A 14561-nucleotide genomic window follows, 5' to 3' on the forward strand; every position below is an offset into this window, starting at 1 on the left:
AAAGGTGGTCCTACATAAACACATTACTTTCAACATAGTGTGTTTCTGCACTTCAGAATTATTTTTTTCTCACAGTTGTTTTTTTTTCTTCAGTGAGCATAGGCATAAACCCAATAGCGATAGCCTTAAAAGGCAAAGCCTATACAAAATAGAACAGAATTTAATGAGAGCAGGGAGTGTTTTGCTCACATTGCCGGCACTGTCAGTAAAATCTGATCAAACCATACAGTCCAGATGAATGAATTTCATGCATTTTTGAGTGTTGAACTCCTAAAAAGGTACCACCGAAAGATATTTTTGTTCTAATTAAGATTTCATTTTTAAGCATTAGAGGCTATCTAATATTAAAGAGGTTGCATACTAAGCTTTCAGTAGCTTTAAGTATAATTCTCAGTATAAATAAACCAATCTATGGTAGGATGGTTCATAAAAAATATATAAAAATACTAAATAAAAATACAAATTGCATGTCTTTTATGTATAAATCAGTCTCTTTTTAATAGCGTGTGAATATGCCCCAAAATCTACTGTGTGATCAAAAAAATCCTTCCCAGGTGTTCAAATGAACTCTAATTTAAAAGTTCAAAGATGAATCGAAACCAAACCTACTCATCAAACCAATTTGTGAACACACAAGTAAGTTTGATTAAAAACTCCTTCTACTGCATGTCAAGTTCAAAGCCTCGGTGTTTGTATACAGCGCTGGAAATGAATCTCCACCCCCATGTCTGCAGGCATAAATACAGCCCCACACAAGCTTATGCTCTAAACATTATATATCCCTGCTGAGGCCTAGTCATCTCTCCACCTGGTCTCCACCCAACCCTTTTTTCTCCTCAATTCAAAAGGCAGCGAATTACACCCTCTCTCAAACTAAATGATATATTTTTAAATCCTCCTTAATGCTTACTTTATTTGCTTTGCCTTCACTTTTTACTTCATCCTCGCATAACCAACTGCATGACCACAGGAGTTCTGTAAGAAGAAAAAAAAAAACCTGACCTCTTCACTACTCAGTGTGGTTGCTTTAAAACTGTGTTTTGTTGGAAAAGTCGGCTTTGATTGCGGTAAGTGTTTCTTGATTTGACTGTCTAGATAATTGCCTAAAATGTAAATGTAAACAAATGAAGGAGCTCTGTTTATCCTGTCAGTATGAATGGATCCTGTTCCGTCTGCCTCCCTTGGCTCTCACATCTTGCCCTCCCTCCCTCCCTCCCTCTCAAACCCCAGACAGAGAGTGTGAGGGCTAAGCTTCACCTCGGTGCACTTCAGCCTCTTTCAGGCTGGTTCACGCTCCACTGACCAGGGCTAGGGGCTGCCTGGGCCGCATTATCAATTACCGGCCACAGGCACACACACTGTTTCTGACAGACCCAAGGGAGGGGCTCTCCACACTGAAATTCCTGCAGTGGAAAAAAAAGGGGCTAAGGAGGACGAGAGGTATTTCCACAGCCCCAGTGCCTGGCTGGCTGGTCCCTATTCCCAATTCCTGCATCCAGGCGCACATACAGAAAACAAAAAAGTATTTGAAATGCACGTTCTTAGGTCTGATGCTGGGCTTCATGATGGATGGATGTTTACCCCAGTCGGTAAAACAATCATTCAAGATGGAGACATCATCTTACTGAATCTCCAAGGCGCTCATGCAATGTTGTTTGTGTGTGTGTTTTTTTTTAACTCAAGTTTAATCGCTGTAAACTCTATGTCAACTGGAAATGGCTACAATGGCATTTACTATCGATCGGTTCCGGTTGAAGCCAAATGAACCTTTAGCTATCATGAACACAATGTCACACACTTGACAGTGAAGTGAAAAGGAAATGGCAATCTTTGAGGCCATAGCAAGAGTAAATTATGCACATTTGTTCATAAATTCTGACTGTAATCCTTTTGGAAAACAAAAAATATTTTCTCACTGTATTCCCCTGGACAGACTGTGACCGTGTTTTCGAGAGGTAAGCTGAAGCTAGAGAGATAAAGAGTGTGTGTGCACATGCATGTGTGTGTGTGTGTGTCCCCTGGTAGCCTTATGTGTGAAGAGCCTGTCAAGAGACAATGTGTTGTGCCCGTATGTGGGTGAGGTTCAGACCAATGAAGCACTGCTGTCCCCTCCGACTGCGTCCCCCCACTGTCACCCTGAGACAATGATGCTGACATTGATTGGTGACTGTGTCCTGCACTCCACTCTCTCCTCCCTCCATCCCTCCCTCTCTCTCTCTCTCCTGTGCTCCACTTTTATCTGGCCTCACTTGCTGCCCCTGGCTTTTAATGCAGAGCTTGGCTCACCATTAATCAAAGTCAAAGCCTCCCAGTGTCTGGCAAGAGACAGAGAGAAAGTGAGAGATGGAGAGAGAGAGTGTGTGTGTGAGAGAGAGAGACAGACAGACAGACAGACACATACATGAGAGAGAGAGGGTTTTAAGGAAAGTGATGAAAGAATGAAAAGCTTTACCCTGCGTACAATTACTCTACTGTGAAAATACAGATGACCGGTGAGAAGACAGCACATCATTGGCGCTATTCTACACCTTAAATAAGTAATCTAGTGATTTAGTATTGCACGTCCAGCTAACAACTCCATGCCACATGTTTGTGATGCAAGTAGTAGTTATCCGTGATGATATCAGTGCAGTTATTTTTCCAAACTTTACATGAACTCCCTCCAGAGACACTGAAAGACTTTCTACGACTGTTTTCACAGGCTGTCTTTACTTTCACTGCGCCTTCTCTCTCTCTCTCTTTGGGAGATTCTTGGGAAACAGTGCAGACTGGCCCGCCTTTGTTACCCCATGCAACAAAGCTTTCACTTCTGTATTCCCAGCTGGAAGTTTCTGCTCTGCCTCACTTACCCTCACAGTGAAACGATTGGACACAAAGTTGTACTATATAACAACTGATCTAACCCTACCAAAGGCCCCCATGCAATTCTATTTACAGAGGAAAACTGCACAAATAGATATGACATCATTCACCACCACCCGTACAAGTGGAGTTTTTATGTCTCTGTAGTCTGTAGTGCACTTGCAGTTTGTGCTTTAAGACGCTGGCACGCCATTGAACCATGCATTCTCCTAATAGGGGGCTCAGTGTCTCAGATGGGGAGAGCAGACTATGGTCATGTGCTATGCCCCTGTCAGAGGCATAGGTTTCAACTACTACCCTCCCTATTAGCAGAGGCTCAGAGGGCCAAGCCAGCCGTGACTATATGGTAATAGTGGCTCTAAAACCTCATGAAGAGGGATCAGTTCAGCACTATGGAATGCTATCAAGGAACCATGGTTGGAATGATTTTCTCAATCATATTATACATGGAGGATACTGGAACGTAGAGCTATTTGAAAAAAAAAATAACAACAACTGCATGAGCATACTTCACATGATATTGACACAACACACACACACACACACACACACACACACACACACACACACACACACACACACACACACACACACACACACACACACTCAGACACACTCATACACTCACACGCACACACGCACACACACACACACACACACACACACACACGCGCGCACACACACACACACACACACACACACACACTCACACACTCACACAGTCAGTAGCATTAAAACCCCACACTTTTATTTTTGCCTGCAGCTATTACCTCACTTTCCTGGTCCATAGCAGGATCCAACATTTATGAGAACAGGCATCAAATGAAATGAAAAGAAATGGCACCCAGAGAGACCCCGCAAAAAGAAAAATGTCTAAGATGATGAAACTCTCGGACACCCTAGTTCTGATACAGCAATGAGAGGTAAGAAACATGAAAAAGGGCAAATCCCCGAAAAACAAACGGAATGAACTGTTGTGGTGTCTTGAACGTAGTCCGTGGACATGTTTGCCTAACATCTCGTCTGATTTCAGAACCCCACCGAGGGCAGACCTCTTTAATTCATTGAGTTGTTTGGATTTTCAGTGTAGCGCATCGCGTCGTGGTATATCTTGAATGCAACCCACTCGGTCAGACGTGCCCATAGAAGGCCGAGGATAGTGATGTTTGCATTTCTGTGGGAATAGCTCTCCAAACAGAGCCGCTAAGTGGAGGAGGATTGTTTGTAGATATACTTGGCATTCTGTGGTCTGAGGGGGTTGCTGGCACACAATCTAGGTCAAGAGGGGCCCTGCCAGTAAGATCAGAGAAACCATTGAGCATCAGGCAAGAGTTGAAAAAGGAAACACCACCAGTCATTAGATTTATGCACTTTCTTTCGCATTGCGTTGTTCACCAAAACCACCCCCACATAGCCACACAGAGTAGAAAGGAGTTGACAAATGTGTAGTGGTGTAGCAGTGAAGCCCAGGATGGATTACATAAGACAAAATGGCGCCATATCTGAAGTTTTGACTAGTACCTTTTTCGCCCACAAATTGACATATATATTCATCTTTGCGCTCATCTAGCAATTTAATAAATTCTCAGAGGCAGAAGCAGAGGGTGTCTCCTCCTATGCCTACAATTAAACCACACTATTTCATAAGGAAACATAAACTGGCTATTTTTCAAAGGCATAACATAGATAAATATGACTACATTCAGGCCAAGAGAGTATATAGCCTGTGTGTGTGTGTGTGTGTGTGTGTGTGTGTCTGTGTTTGTATCTGTATATGTGTGTGTGCCAAGTATATCTCCTGGAAAGCGCAGGCCATGAATGAACCCCTAAATCACACTATTGATCAGCCCTTCCCCGCAGACACACGCTGGGATCGAGGGCATTTAAACGGCCCGTTGGATGATTCACACTAAATCTCCTCCACTCTTTTCCTCACCTCCATTATTTCCTCTTCTCCTCTTCCTCAGCCCCATACTCTTTTTTTTACCGTCCTCTCACCTTTGTCTTTCCACGGCCAATTTACCCCTCAACCCCGCATTTAACTACTGCCGCCGCCTTACTGTTTTCTAGGCAGTCTCCTGGTTTCTCAAACACTAAAAGCCAGTTCAAGTTAGCAAGGCAAGCGCACATTTTTTTTCTTTTCCAGGTAATCTGTCTTAAAGGACCACTTCCACCTATCCTTTCTCTCTCATAGGTTGACATTTGTGTAGCACTAGAAGGATATTAATAATATACGTGTTACCCTTTCTATATCTCATGGGAAGGGTCTATTTATCCCCTGCATTAGATTCCTCGTGGTGGTTTGGGCTCAGGCAAAAAGACATACAGTATTCGGGCCAAAAGGCTTCTTATATGATGTACTGGATGTGATTGACATTACAGACTGTTAGTATTGAGATATGGCCACTGTGACAGATGCGGAACGGCTCCATGTTGCACAGAAAATTTGTGCAATTACATAAATATACACTTGGAATTTTCCTTCATATGGTGACGCATTCGATGGTAATGTTTGTTATTTGCAAAAAAACGGATGGGTGAAATGGAAAAAAATAAATAAGAGGGTATGATGATTAATTATTATCTGCCAGGCAATCATATAACTCATCTCCTCCAGCATCTTTTTTTATCAGCTGTGACGAGCACAACAGCACATGAAAGACATGGCCCACCTTGGAAGGCAGAACATAGAGTGAGACTGTGAGCACCATTTGCCTTCAAATGTGCCATATTCTTCTGTAAATAATGTCAGATGTTGTTTTTTTGCTAATTCACAATACTTCCCTTTTGCAACAATTACAATGTATTGGGTAAGATTGACATCAAATTGTGTGTAAATAATTAATAAGTGGGAAAATATTAATGGCTCAGGCTCAGTTTTTATAGAAAGCAAACAATGCTCCTACTGCTATTTTATCTATACAGAAATTATGTTACGCCACTTCTCCAAACCATGCGAGGGCGCAGTTCACAAAAATACCAAATCAACAGCCAAGCATTTTTTAAGGTACCCAAAAGTAGCACCTTTTTTGTTGCATTTTTCAATTGACACAACATTCCACATGAACACATCAAACCAGAGCCGTACATTTTTTAAGACTGTCTCTGCTTTTTGTTCTTGAAATGTGCAATGATATCAACATTAATTCCTTCTGGATACTTCTGTCTTCCTCCGTATCCTGCCAATGAAACCCTGCTGTCGAAACTAGGAACAGTGCAATTACCTGGCTACAAAGAGGCCACACAGGGCTGGACATAAGCCTGGCAGATTACTGGCAGACACCTCATTACTGCAGCAGACTTCAACAATAGGTCTGGGCATTGCTTCTTCTACATCTATCTGTCAAGCGTGCTATTAGCCTGTCAAATGGGGACAGTCAGCACCATTAGGCCACCCTGATAATCAGACCTATTTACTCCCTCATTTTCCTCTCCGTCACTGTCACAGTCTTGCAGTCTGGTAAAAAAAAAAGAAAAAAGAAAGAGAAAAGAGAAAAAAGCTGCCTTTCTCCCTCTTGCCCTGTTTTCCCTCCCCAATCCTCCCTTGACTCATTCACAGACAAAGACATGCTCAGTCGGTGATTACATTCCTCTGAGAGTCGTCAGAATCAAATACGCCATGCCCTCCTCCACCAACTGGGCCAACTTAAAAAAAAGGAACTCTCCTACAAAAGGGGGTCCTGAGATAGCAATTTGTATTTCACTTTCAGAGAAATATGAAAACAAGTTTATTCTATAATTAATTAAAAGTACAGCATGTACAGCTGTAATTCTGAGTTTGTTTGACGTCAAGTATTACATCATTGGATCGGACTATGCTATTGCCGACACAAGTGCTAGCTAGACTGTACAGTACACGACCAAAAAACATCAACACAGAAAATCATCAGTGCATGGGCAACAAAGGGCTCCAGGGGACCCAAGCTCACAAACTTGTAACTCTTTCCTTATGGGAATCTTCTTGTCAGTATGAACTCAACCGAAAACTTTCATTGCAACTGTAACTGCACAACATGTCTGCTATGAGGTCCCACAAGCTCACGCTGTGGGTTTTTCATGGTCGGCTTCATCCACAGTAAAAACGTTGAAAAATGAAGGAGAGCCTCATTTAAATGTTTCACTTGGTCAAGACTTGTCCCTTGATAGGTTCTTCTGTAGTGTGTACTCAAGTCAAAGATCTGCAAGAGCATGAAGAACATTGTAGAATATGGAGGAAAGTAACCCGGCAAAGACAATATCCCCGACCTGTCATTTCCAATGAGTCATCACAAGCCTCAGTTAAGAGGATGAGAACACACACACATACAGGGAGACAGACAGGCGGGCAGAAAGACAAGAGAAAGATAACAGCATGAAGGTCATTTTCAATGGCCCCGGGCTCAGATCCATCACAGGCAAAGTCAGAGAGTGCACATGCAACATACAGACGGATGGATACAAGGACAGAGAGAAAGAGAGAGAGAGAGAGAGAGAGAGAGAGAGAGACAGCAAAAGTTAAGAACATTTCAACTGCAGCCTGAAAATAGCATGCTATCCATGAATCTATCTTGGGTCGGCCTCATGCAGTCTGACATTCACGTATTGAACTGTGAGCAGAGTCAAACCTGGATAGCTGTTACACAACACTGAAGGCGAAACTTGTCTGTTGCCAGCTTATAGTGCAACAGAGAGAGAAATAAAAAATAGCTGTGTGTATCTCATGCCTAATGCCGAATCTAAGAACAAATAGATGAAACGCACATAATAAAGTGTGATTAATCCGTTGTTGTTTTTTGTGAGAGCTTTTGTGTCAGCAGATAGAATCTGAAGATTTTACAGACAGGTTTCAACTGGTGACTGGAAAGAGAAGTAGTGACTTGCTGTGTGGCATTGCTATGAAAACAAAAGTCTCATTACACAAAGAACACAAGGAAAACATAACAAAAACATGTCAAGTCTGTGAAGCAACCTTCCTTCAACTTCCAGATGTGAACCTCAAAAAGGTTCCATAAATGACTGGTAATTGTGTGTTGTTCTTTGTAGAGATGATTACCTTTTACAGATAAAAGAAAGAATTTCTGGAATGCCCCTGAGAGCAACGCAAACAGGGGGCTACTGCGTCTTTCATCGGATTTGATTAGTAAATAAACTACAAAGGAAATGAAGGGATGGCGCTGTGAATTGCGCTCGTCCCGCCACAAAAAATGCAACATGCTGTTCTTCTCGGGCACCGGGTTTTGAACTCCTCCGTCGTGTTTTTTTTCAAAAGGCGGACAGCTATTACTTTGATTCAGAGAAAGGAAGGCTTAGAGAGAGAACATGTTTGTATACCGTTCACTACACCAGCTGGCCCTACGCTTCAAGTAATAGAAAATCATTATTCACGTGGAACGTATATATTTTTTTTTGGAGCCCTGAAGTCAGCTATACCCATGAAGTGAAACTCTGAAATACACATTGTGCAAGATAATGGTCTTTTGAGATGAAACTCGCGTGTATGCAACAATAGAAAGGATTTGCCATTGGACAGATATAAGCTTAACTAAAACCACACCGCAGAAAGGGAGAAAAAGAACCAATAATACTCGTATTTAAAGATGAAAAAAAAGGAATGTCATCATCATTATTACAACGATTACCATCATCACGCCTATCTATAGCAGCAGTCACTTACCAGCCTGGTTGGTGGTGATGTCTATGGAGACGTGCTGGGCTGGGTAGGGGCTCTTGTTGCTGACTCCGTTAACAGCTTGTATCTCGAAGCTGTAGAGAGTGTGAGCCCAAAGGTTGCTGATGAACACCCTGGTCTCAGTCAGACCCAGCTGTCGAGGGACGAAATCCACATTGTCGTCGCAGTGGGAGCAGGCGCGGCGGTCGGCCCGGCACTTCTTGCACACTATGTTGTAGACAACGTCATCGCGGCCGCCCGTCTCCCTGGGAGAATGCCACTCCAGGATCACCGAGGTCTCGTTCACAATGGAGATGACGTTCCTCGGGCTGGATGGAACACCTGTGTCGACACGGGAAACATGTTTTTTATCATCAAGGCAAGTATGATCCGTAAAGCTATAGTGCGTAATTTTTCTTCACATAAATGAATGTGGTTTACATTCAAGCCATCACCAAACAAGTTGACAACAAATTCATTCAGCCTCCACAAGAATATCTCCGTATTTCTCAGTATGGCAGCGTTTAGAAACTGGTGTGCCTCCTCCCTCCCCCCCCCCCCCAAACACTGGTGCAGGAGCTCAGAATAAATCCCAAAAAGTGCCCAAGAAATGTTTCAGTTGTCTATTTTCCTGCCATGAGAAAAACATGTAGATACACAGAAGTAACACACTATGGGCCAGTTTCACAGACATGGATTAAGCCTGGTCCTCGACTAAATGGAATTTTGAATGGAGATTGTCCATTGAAAGTACAATTTAGTCCAGAACTAGGCTTAATCCATGTCTGTGAAACCGGCCCTATAGCTTTAAAGCAAACAAATGAAGTGTTAATCAAGGACAAAATGAAAACCGTTTAATGCCTGCTGTTATAAATACGTTGAAAGTGTTGTTGTTAAAGAGCAACTTGTCTTCCCCTTCTTTTTCGACATCTTCGGCACATTTGGAATGTTAATTTATTCCGTTCTACACCGAGAGATCATTCAGTGAAACATTGTGTGTCTATCAAACATTGGTTATTTAGCTAAATGCAGCGTTGCATGGAGGATTCTTATCCAAGTGGTTCTGAAGATTTCCTCTCCCATCCACTCGCTCATGGCGGGAGAGAAATTAAAGAAATAATAAAAGTATTGTTTTGCTTGAGTGGTGGCTTAATGTCGGAGTGCAGAAAAAAAGTGCCCACAAAGATACAAACATCTGTTCAAATGGCAGAGTACGATGTTGGCTTAATAGCTGAATAGACTCTGAGTCAATCTGACCTGCACAGCCGAGACAGCTTTTTTTCCTATTCAGATGGCAGATACTGCGATAAAGCAGAAGCTAGCCAAAGCCCTTAGTCAGTGATGCTTGGGTTAAGTGAGCCTGCCCTGCAGACCTGATCCTGTTCCAATTCATCCTCCATAAAACCTAACCTTTATCATTAAACACAAGTTTTACTGACCCACTAAAAGATCCATTACTGTGTGAAACAAAAAATGCACTCAATTCTGTAGACCCTTTTCAGGAAATGACTCCGCTCTTCGACGTACTGTTCTTTCTTTTTTACTCTTCCCCATTTATATTTGCCAATGAGAAAAAAAATATGACACGGGGAATCCATAACAATTTCCAAGCATATTATGACACAGCACTTGAGTTTTTTCCATTTCCTGTGGGCAGACTGGGTGGATAGTTACTTCAGACAACACAGACACAATTAATCTTGGTTTGCTGCAAAGCCATGTGGGATAGCCCCGGGGAGGTTGGGACAAAGCAGCCGAACACACACGGTTGAGGGAACGGCACAGTTACCGCTCCAACCTCCGCTCCTGCGCCACGGCAACAGAGATAGAAAGGTCAGTGACAGGAAGGGTGTGGGACCTCCATAGTTTGATTATTATGGTCTGGCGGAGAGGACATGCTAGCTAGCGCTCCAGAATCATGGTCAAAATGGCTCATAGTTTGATCCTTGGATGCTAGATGTATGTGGAGGGAGACTGTGGCTTAAACAAGGGTGTGTGTGGGTAGGTAGGGACAGGCCATGTGAGACATTTTTGCCAGCACTTCAGTTTTTTCCACTTGGGGACAGCAGCACTATAGGCACTTCATATGTTACGCACATCAGCGCTCGTTTCCTCTGTATCATCCATCAAGTACAATACAGGCACTCTCCACCAAAAACGTGCAATCGCTGGGAAAAAGCAATGCACATCAGCTCATGTGAAGAATGCATGCGACACAATCCCACGAGCCTGAGCTACGTATGTGTTTTAAGTATTCAAGACCGCATTTCACCGTCCCTATCAATGTATCCATACGAAGGCGGAAGATAAAAAGAGAAATATCGCCTGGTTGAGGTGTGAACGAGGCGCCTCACTCCTTTGTTTCAATTAAAAAAACAAGCGCCACATATGCAGGGATGGCACACGCATAATCAAATGATTGCCACTTAACCAGTGATTTGCAGACCATCCATGCTGCCTTTGGATGTTTTAATTTGCCATAGGATTTAATTTGTTGAGAACGTCCCTTACAGCCACTCAGCTGGCGTTCACTTAGCCATGCCAGTCACATTTGGTTGCGCTCACATATAATTGCTCTCACTTTCACTATACTGTGGGAGCAAAACATCATCTCCAAGCAAATCTCGTGCTTTATTTTTTTGACACGCACTGTGTCACGGCGCAGTAATGGCTCAATTGTAATGGTGCAATCACAACAACCAGTGCGGTGCCAGGTCATTTGCAAGGACAATGAGGAGGAATCAATAGTCATGTGTTATTCTTGTTCAGTATAGGATATTGCATTATGCACAAAGGGTTTCGGTGAAGGGGAATATAGATAGGACACATGCAGTGATGAAGCCTATCTCCTCAGCTCATCACATTACTTGTTTCATGGCCTTTAAACAGCTGTGGCAATCATAGGGGCAGACGATGATATGGGCTCACAAAATAGATAGGGGAGCAGAGCAGGCCATCTACTCCAAGTAAAAAAATCAATATTGTTAAGGCCCAGATACCAGCTGCCAAATGATGTGCCTTTTAAGGGGTGAATTTGTGGCGACAGTACAATTCTTGTCACATTGGTTTGTATTAATGTAAATTTAAAACAATGAACCACATAATTTATCCATTGTTGTGCAGGTAAACGGAACAATCATTCAGGCTGCTTAATATTTGATTTAATGACAAGACAGGTTGTAATCAATTAGATTAGATTGTGTTTACATGCAACACCAATGCCATTGCTGCCAAAACTGTCTTTACCAAAAATAGTCTTTGTAAGCTTTTTACATGGTCGCATAACCCAACAATACCCCATAATAATCCTGTTTTCATGACTATCCAGAGAGAGTTTGGGATGTGTTTCCTAGAACCAAGCATGTGTTATTTAGTCCTATGTGGAGTCTCTTCCGTTGCAGGCTGCGCTCTCTGAACAGCTCCACTGTAAAGCCAGGGAATGCATGCATACAGTCTGTATTATCCTGACGTGAGAAATATATGTCACCACCACACTTACTTTACTTGAAGGGTGAGGGACTCAAAGGTAGGTGATTTGTGGCTACTGCTATTGTACTCAGGGACATAATAGGTTTGCATACTGTAATGTTAGTGAGTAGGCTTTAAGGTGCCACCTGGGCCGTTAAAGATCACAGCGTTTTCTCCCTCAGCGGCTAATATAAAGAGTGCCCCAGTGCCCAACATAAACACTTCTGCACATTGTTTACTTGTTCACCCCACTTTGTTTTTATGATGTGAAACAGGCCTAGAGGGACCAACACTGGGTCCCTGTGTGGAGAGATACTGATCACAGCCAAGAGGAGCTGGGAGAAAGAAAAAAGAGAGAAGGGTTGTGTGGGTTGGTGAGACATGAAATAAAACATATAAGGACTAATACTGTCTGGCTGAGAGACTGAGGAAGTCATGGATAAACCGTGGGTGTGTATGTGAGTGGAGTTTGAGAGATACGGGTACATCCACATTGACTTGTCTGAAGAGACATAATAAAGTATGAAAATATGAAAGCTTAACTGACTAAAGGATATGCAACCACATGACTCTAGGGATGGACTTACCTTGACTCTTGAATCCATAAAGGCTGTAAGATGTGACAGACCGACTGGTTTCATTTATGAACATGTATGTTCACATAAGCCTGGAGCATTGCGTCCTCCTACAGCCAGTATGGGGATTAGAGTATGGCCAGGCAATTATCTTGACTTAGACTGCATTTACTGTTGCATTACAGAGAGAGGAAACTGGCCAGCTGACTTATGTGGGAAGCATCCTCAACTGACTTTCACAACTGACAGCAGAGTTGATATGTGGGGGAAAAGGAAAAAAATGAAATAAGTAAACTTTGAGAAAAGAACCGAATATTTATGCACTTTGATGGCTCACTCCGCCTTCCCTTTGAAAACAGAACAAGGAGAGGAGAGGCAGTGAATGGGAGAGCAAAGAGAGAAGAACAAAAAACAAATGGGATGATGAGGAGAATGGAAAAAAGGCAGATAACCCCTTCCATATAGTCAGGAATTTCTGATGGCTTTTTATTTGTGTTCCGAAAGCCTAGACAGTGTTTGACAGGGCTCAAGGAGATTTTCAGGGTACAGGCCACAGATATGAGTATTCATTTGCGTGAGAGCAGCAAGATTCAGGGCAAATGTGGTAGGGATCAGGAATGCAGAAACCCACCACAGCCCTCCTTATTTCCCTTCTCTTTTGCCCTGGATTGACATTGATTCAATTACATTCCAAGGATTTTTCTCATTAATTGCTGAGTGGCTGGCAGCGGTGGTTTCCAAGTTGTAAACATGCGTACACAGCATGTTTTTTTAACATCACATCATATTGGGCTAACAACACTGAGACTGTTTTGAAATATATGTAGTGCTATAAGTGCGAATAACTTCCACAGACAGCCTGTTTTAATCAATCACTTAACTCAGACTCGGAGATTCAAATTTGAGTTTGTCACATCCCTTCCACTGTTATGTGCTGTTTTTTTTTCTCTATCTATCTTTGTCATTTGCCCTTCCTTCCCTCCCAACATTCCATTCACTTATCCACTATTCCATCACTGCATGACTTCTCCCCTACGGGCCACAATCAGCACTGGTTTCACCATCTGATTCCCCACAGTCACCACTCAGCTTGCCATTCTCCTCTGACTCATACATAGAGAGAAACCTATACAGGTCTGGCCCAGCATGCTGGAGCTGGCCATTCTCACATACATATATTAATTCTTTTTTCACATGTGCACACCCATGGGGAGAGGTATGGAAGATATGGGACTTTGGGACCGGAGGAAAAGAACCAGGAGGCAATGCATGCAGGGATGCACCATATTATCTATACGTTATCGGCATCGGCAGATATTGACTTTAAAATGAACATACCAATATAACAAACCGATAACTATACTGCTGCTTTATCACATACCTCAACTGCAGCACAGCAAAGGAGGAACTCAACCTGTTTTATATCATGCAAATTTAAGTATTTTTCTTATTGTATACGAAATTAAATTTTTTTTTTAACAAAATTTAAAAAAAATACATAATTTGAAGCTTTGTATTCTATGTCTGCATTCGCCGGTAGGCCAACACGATACAGGTTTGCATAGTAACATGTTAATTCCTCAACAGTAGAGACTTGATATATGCAATTGTGGGAAAAAAATAGATTATATAAATTCTCTATATCGGTTTCAATATCAGTTATCGGGCGATAACAATATCTGTATATATCGGATATCGGTAAAAGATCCAATATCGTGCAGTGCCCGGCCAAACCACTGTCACAAAGCGCACTATATGCTGCGTAGCCAGGCTGAGAGCAGATAGTGGGCTTCATGCTGTGACACAAACTTCCCCGCAGACGTCGTGGCTGGACTCAGCACAAGGCAGAAGATTGGGAGAAAAGAAGGGGAAGGAGGTAGAGGGGTAGTTTTGAAGTGCATCCCAAAGCTTGGCATGTCCCTGAGGGAAGAGAGGTGGTGGGTGGGGGGTGTAGCGTGAAGCCCCCCCCCCCCCCCCCCCGACAGAGCCAGGACCTGGACAATCCATCA

At 42.8% G+C, this 14561-nt stretch overlaps 1 protein-coding gene across 2 annotated transcripts in view; it reads right to left on the minus strand.

Moving 5' to 3' along the window:
• Positions 1–14561, minus strand: part of LOC307255572 (ephrin type-B receptor 1-B) — a 165498-nt gene that overhangs the window by 47314 nt on the left and 103623 nt on the right. For both annotated transcript variants that reach the window (XM_080034263.1, XM_080034262.1), the window contains exon 5: positions 8516–8851. In XM_080034263.1, the coding sequence (XP_079890389.1) occupies positions 8516–8851 (336 nt within the window). The remainder of the gene's footprint in view (positions 1–8515; positions 8852–14561) is intronic.

Source organism: Ammodytes marinus, assembly GCF_949987685.1.
Source record: "Ammodytes marinus genome assembly, chromosome: 9".
Classification (NCBI taxonomy): Eukaryota; Metazoa; Chordata; class Actinopteri; order Uranoscopiformes; family Ammodytidae; genus Ammodytes; species Ammodytes marinus.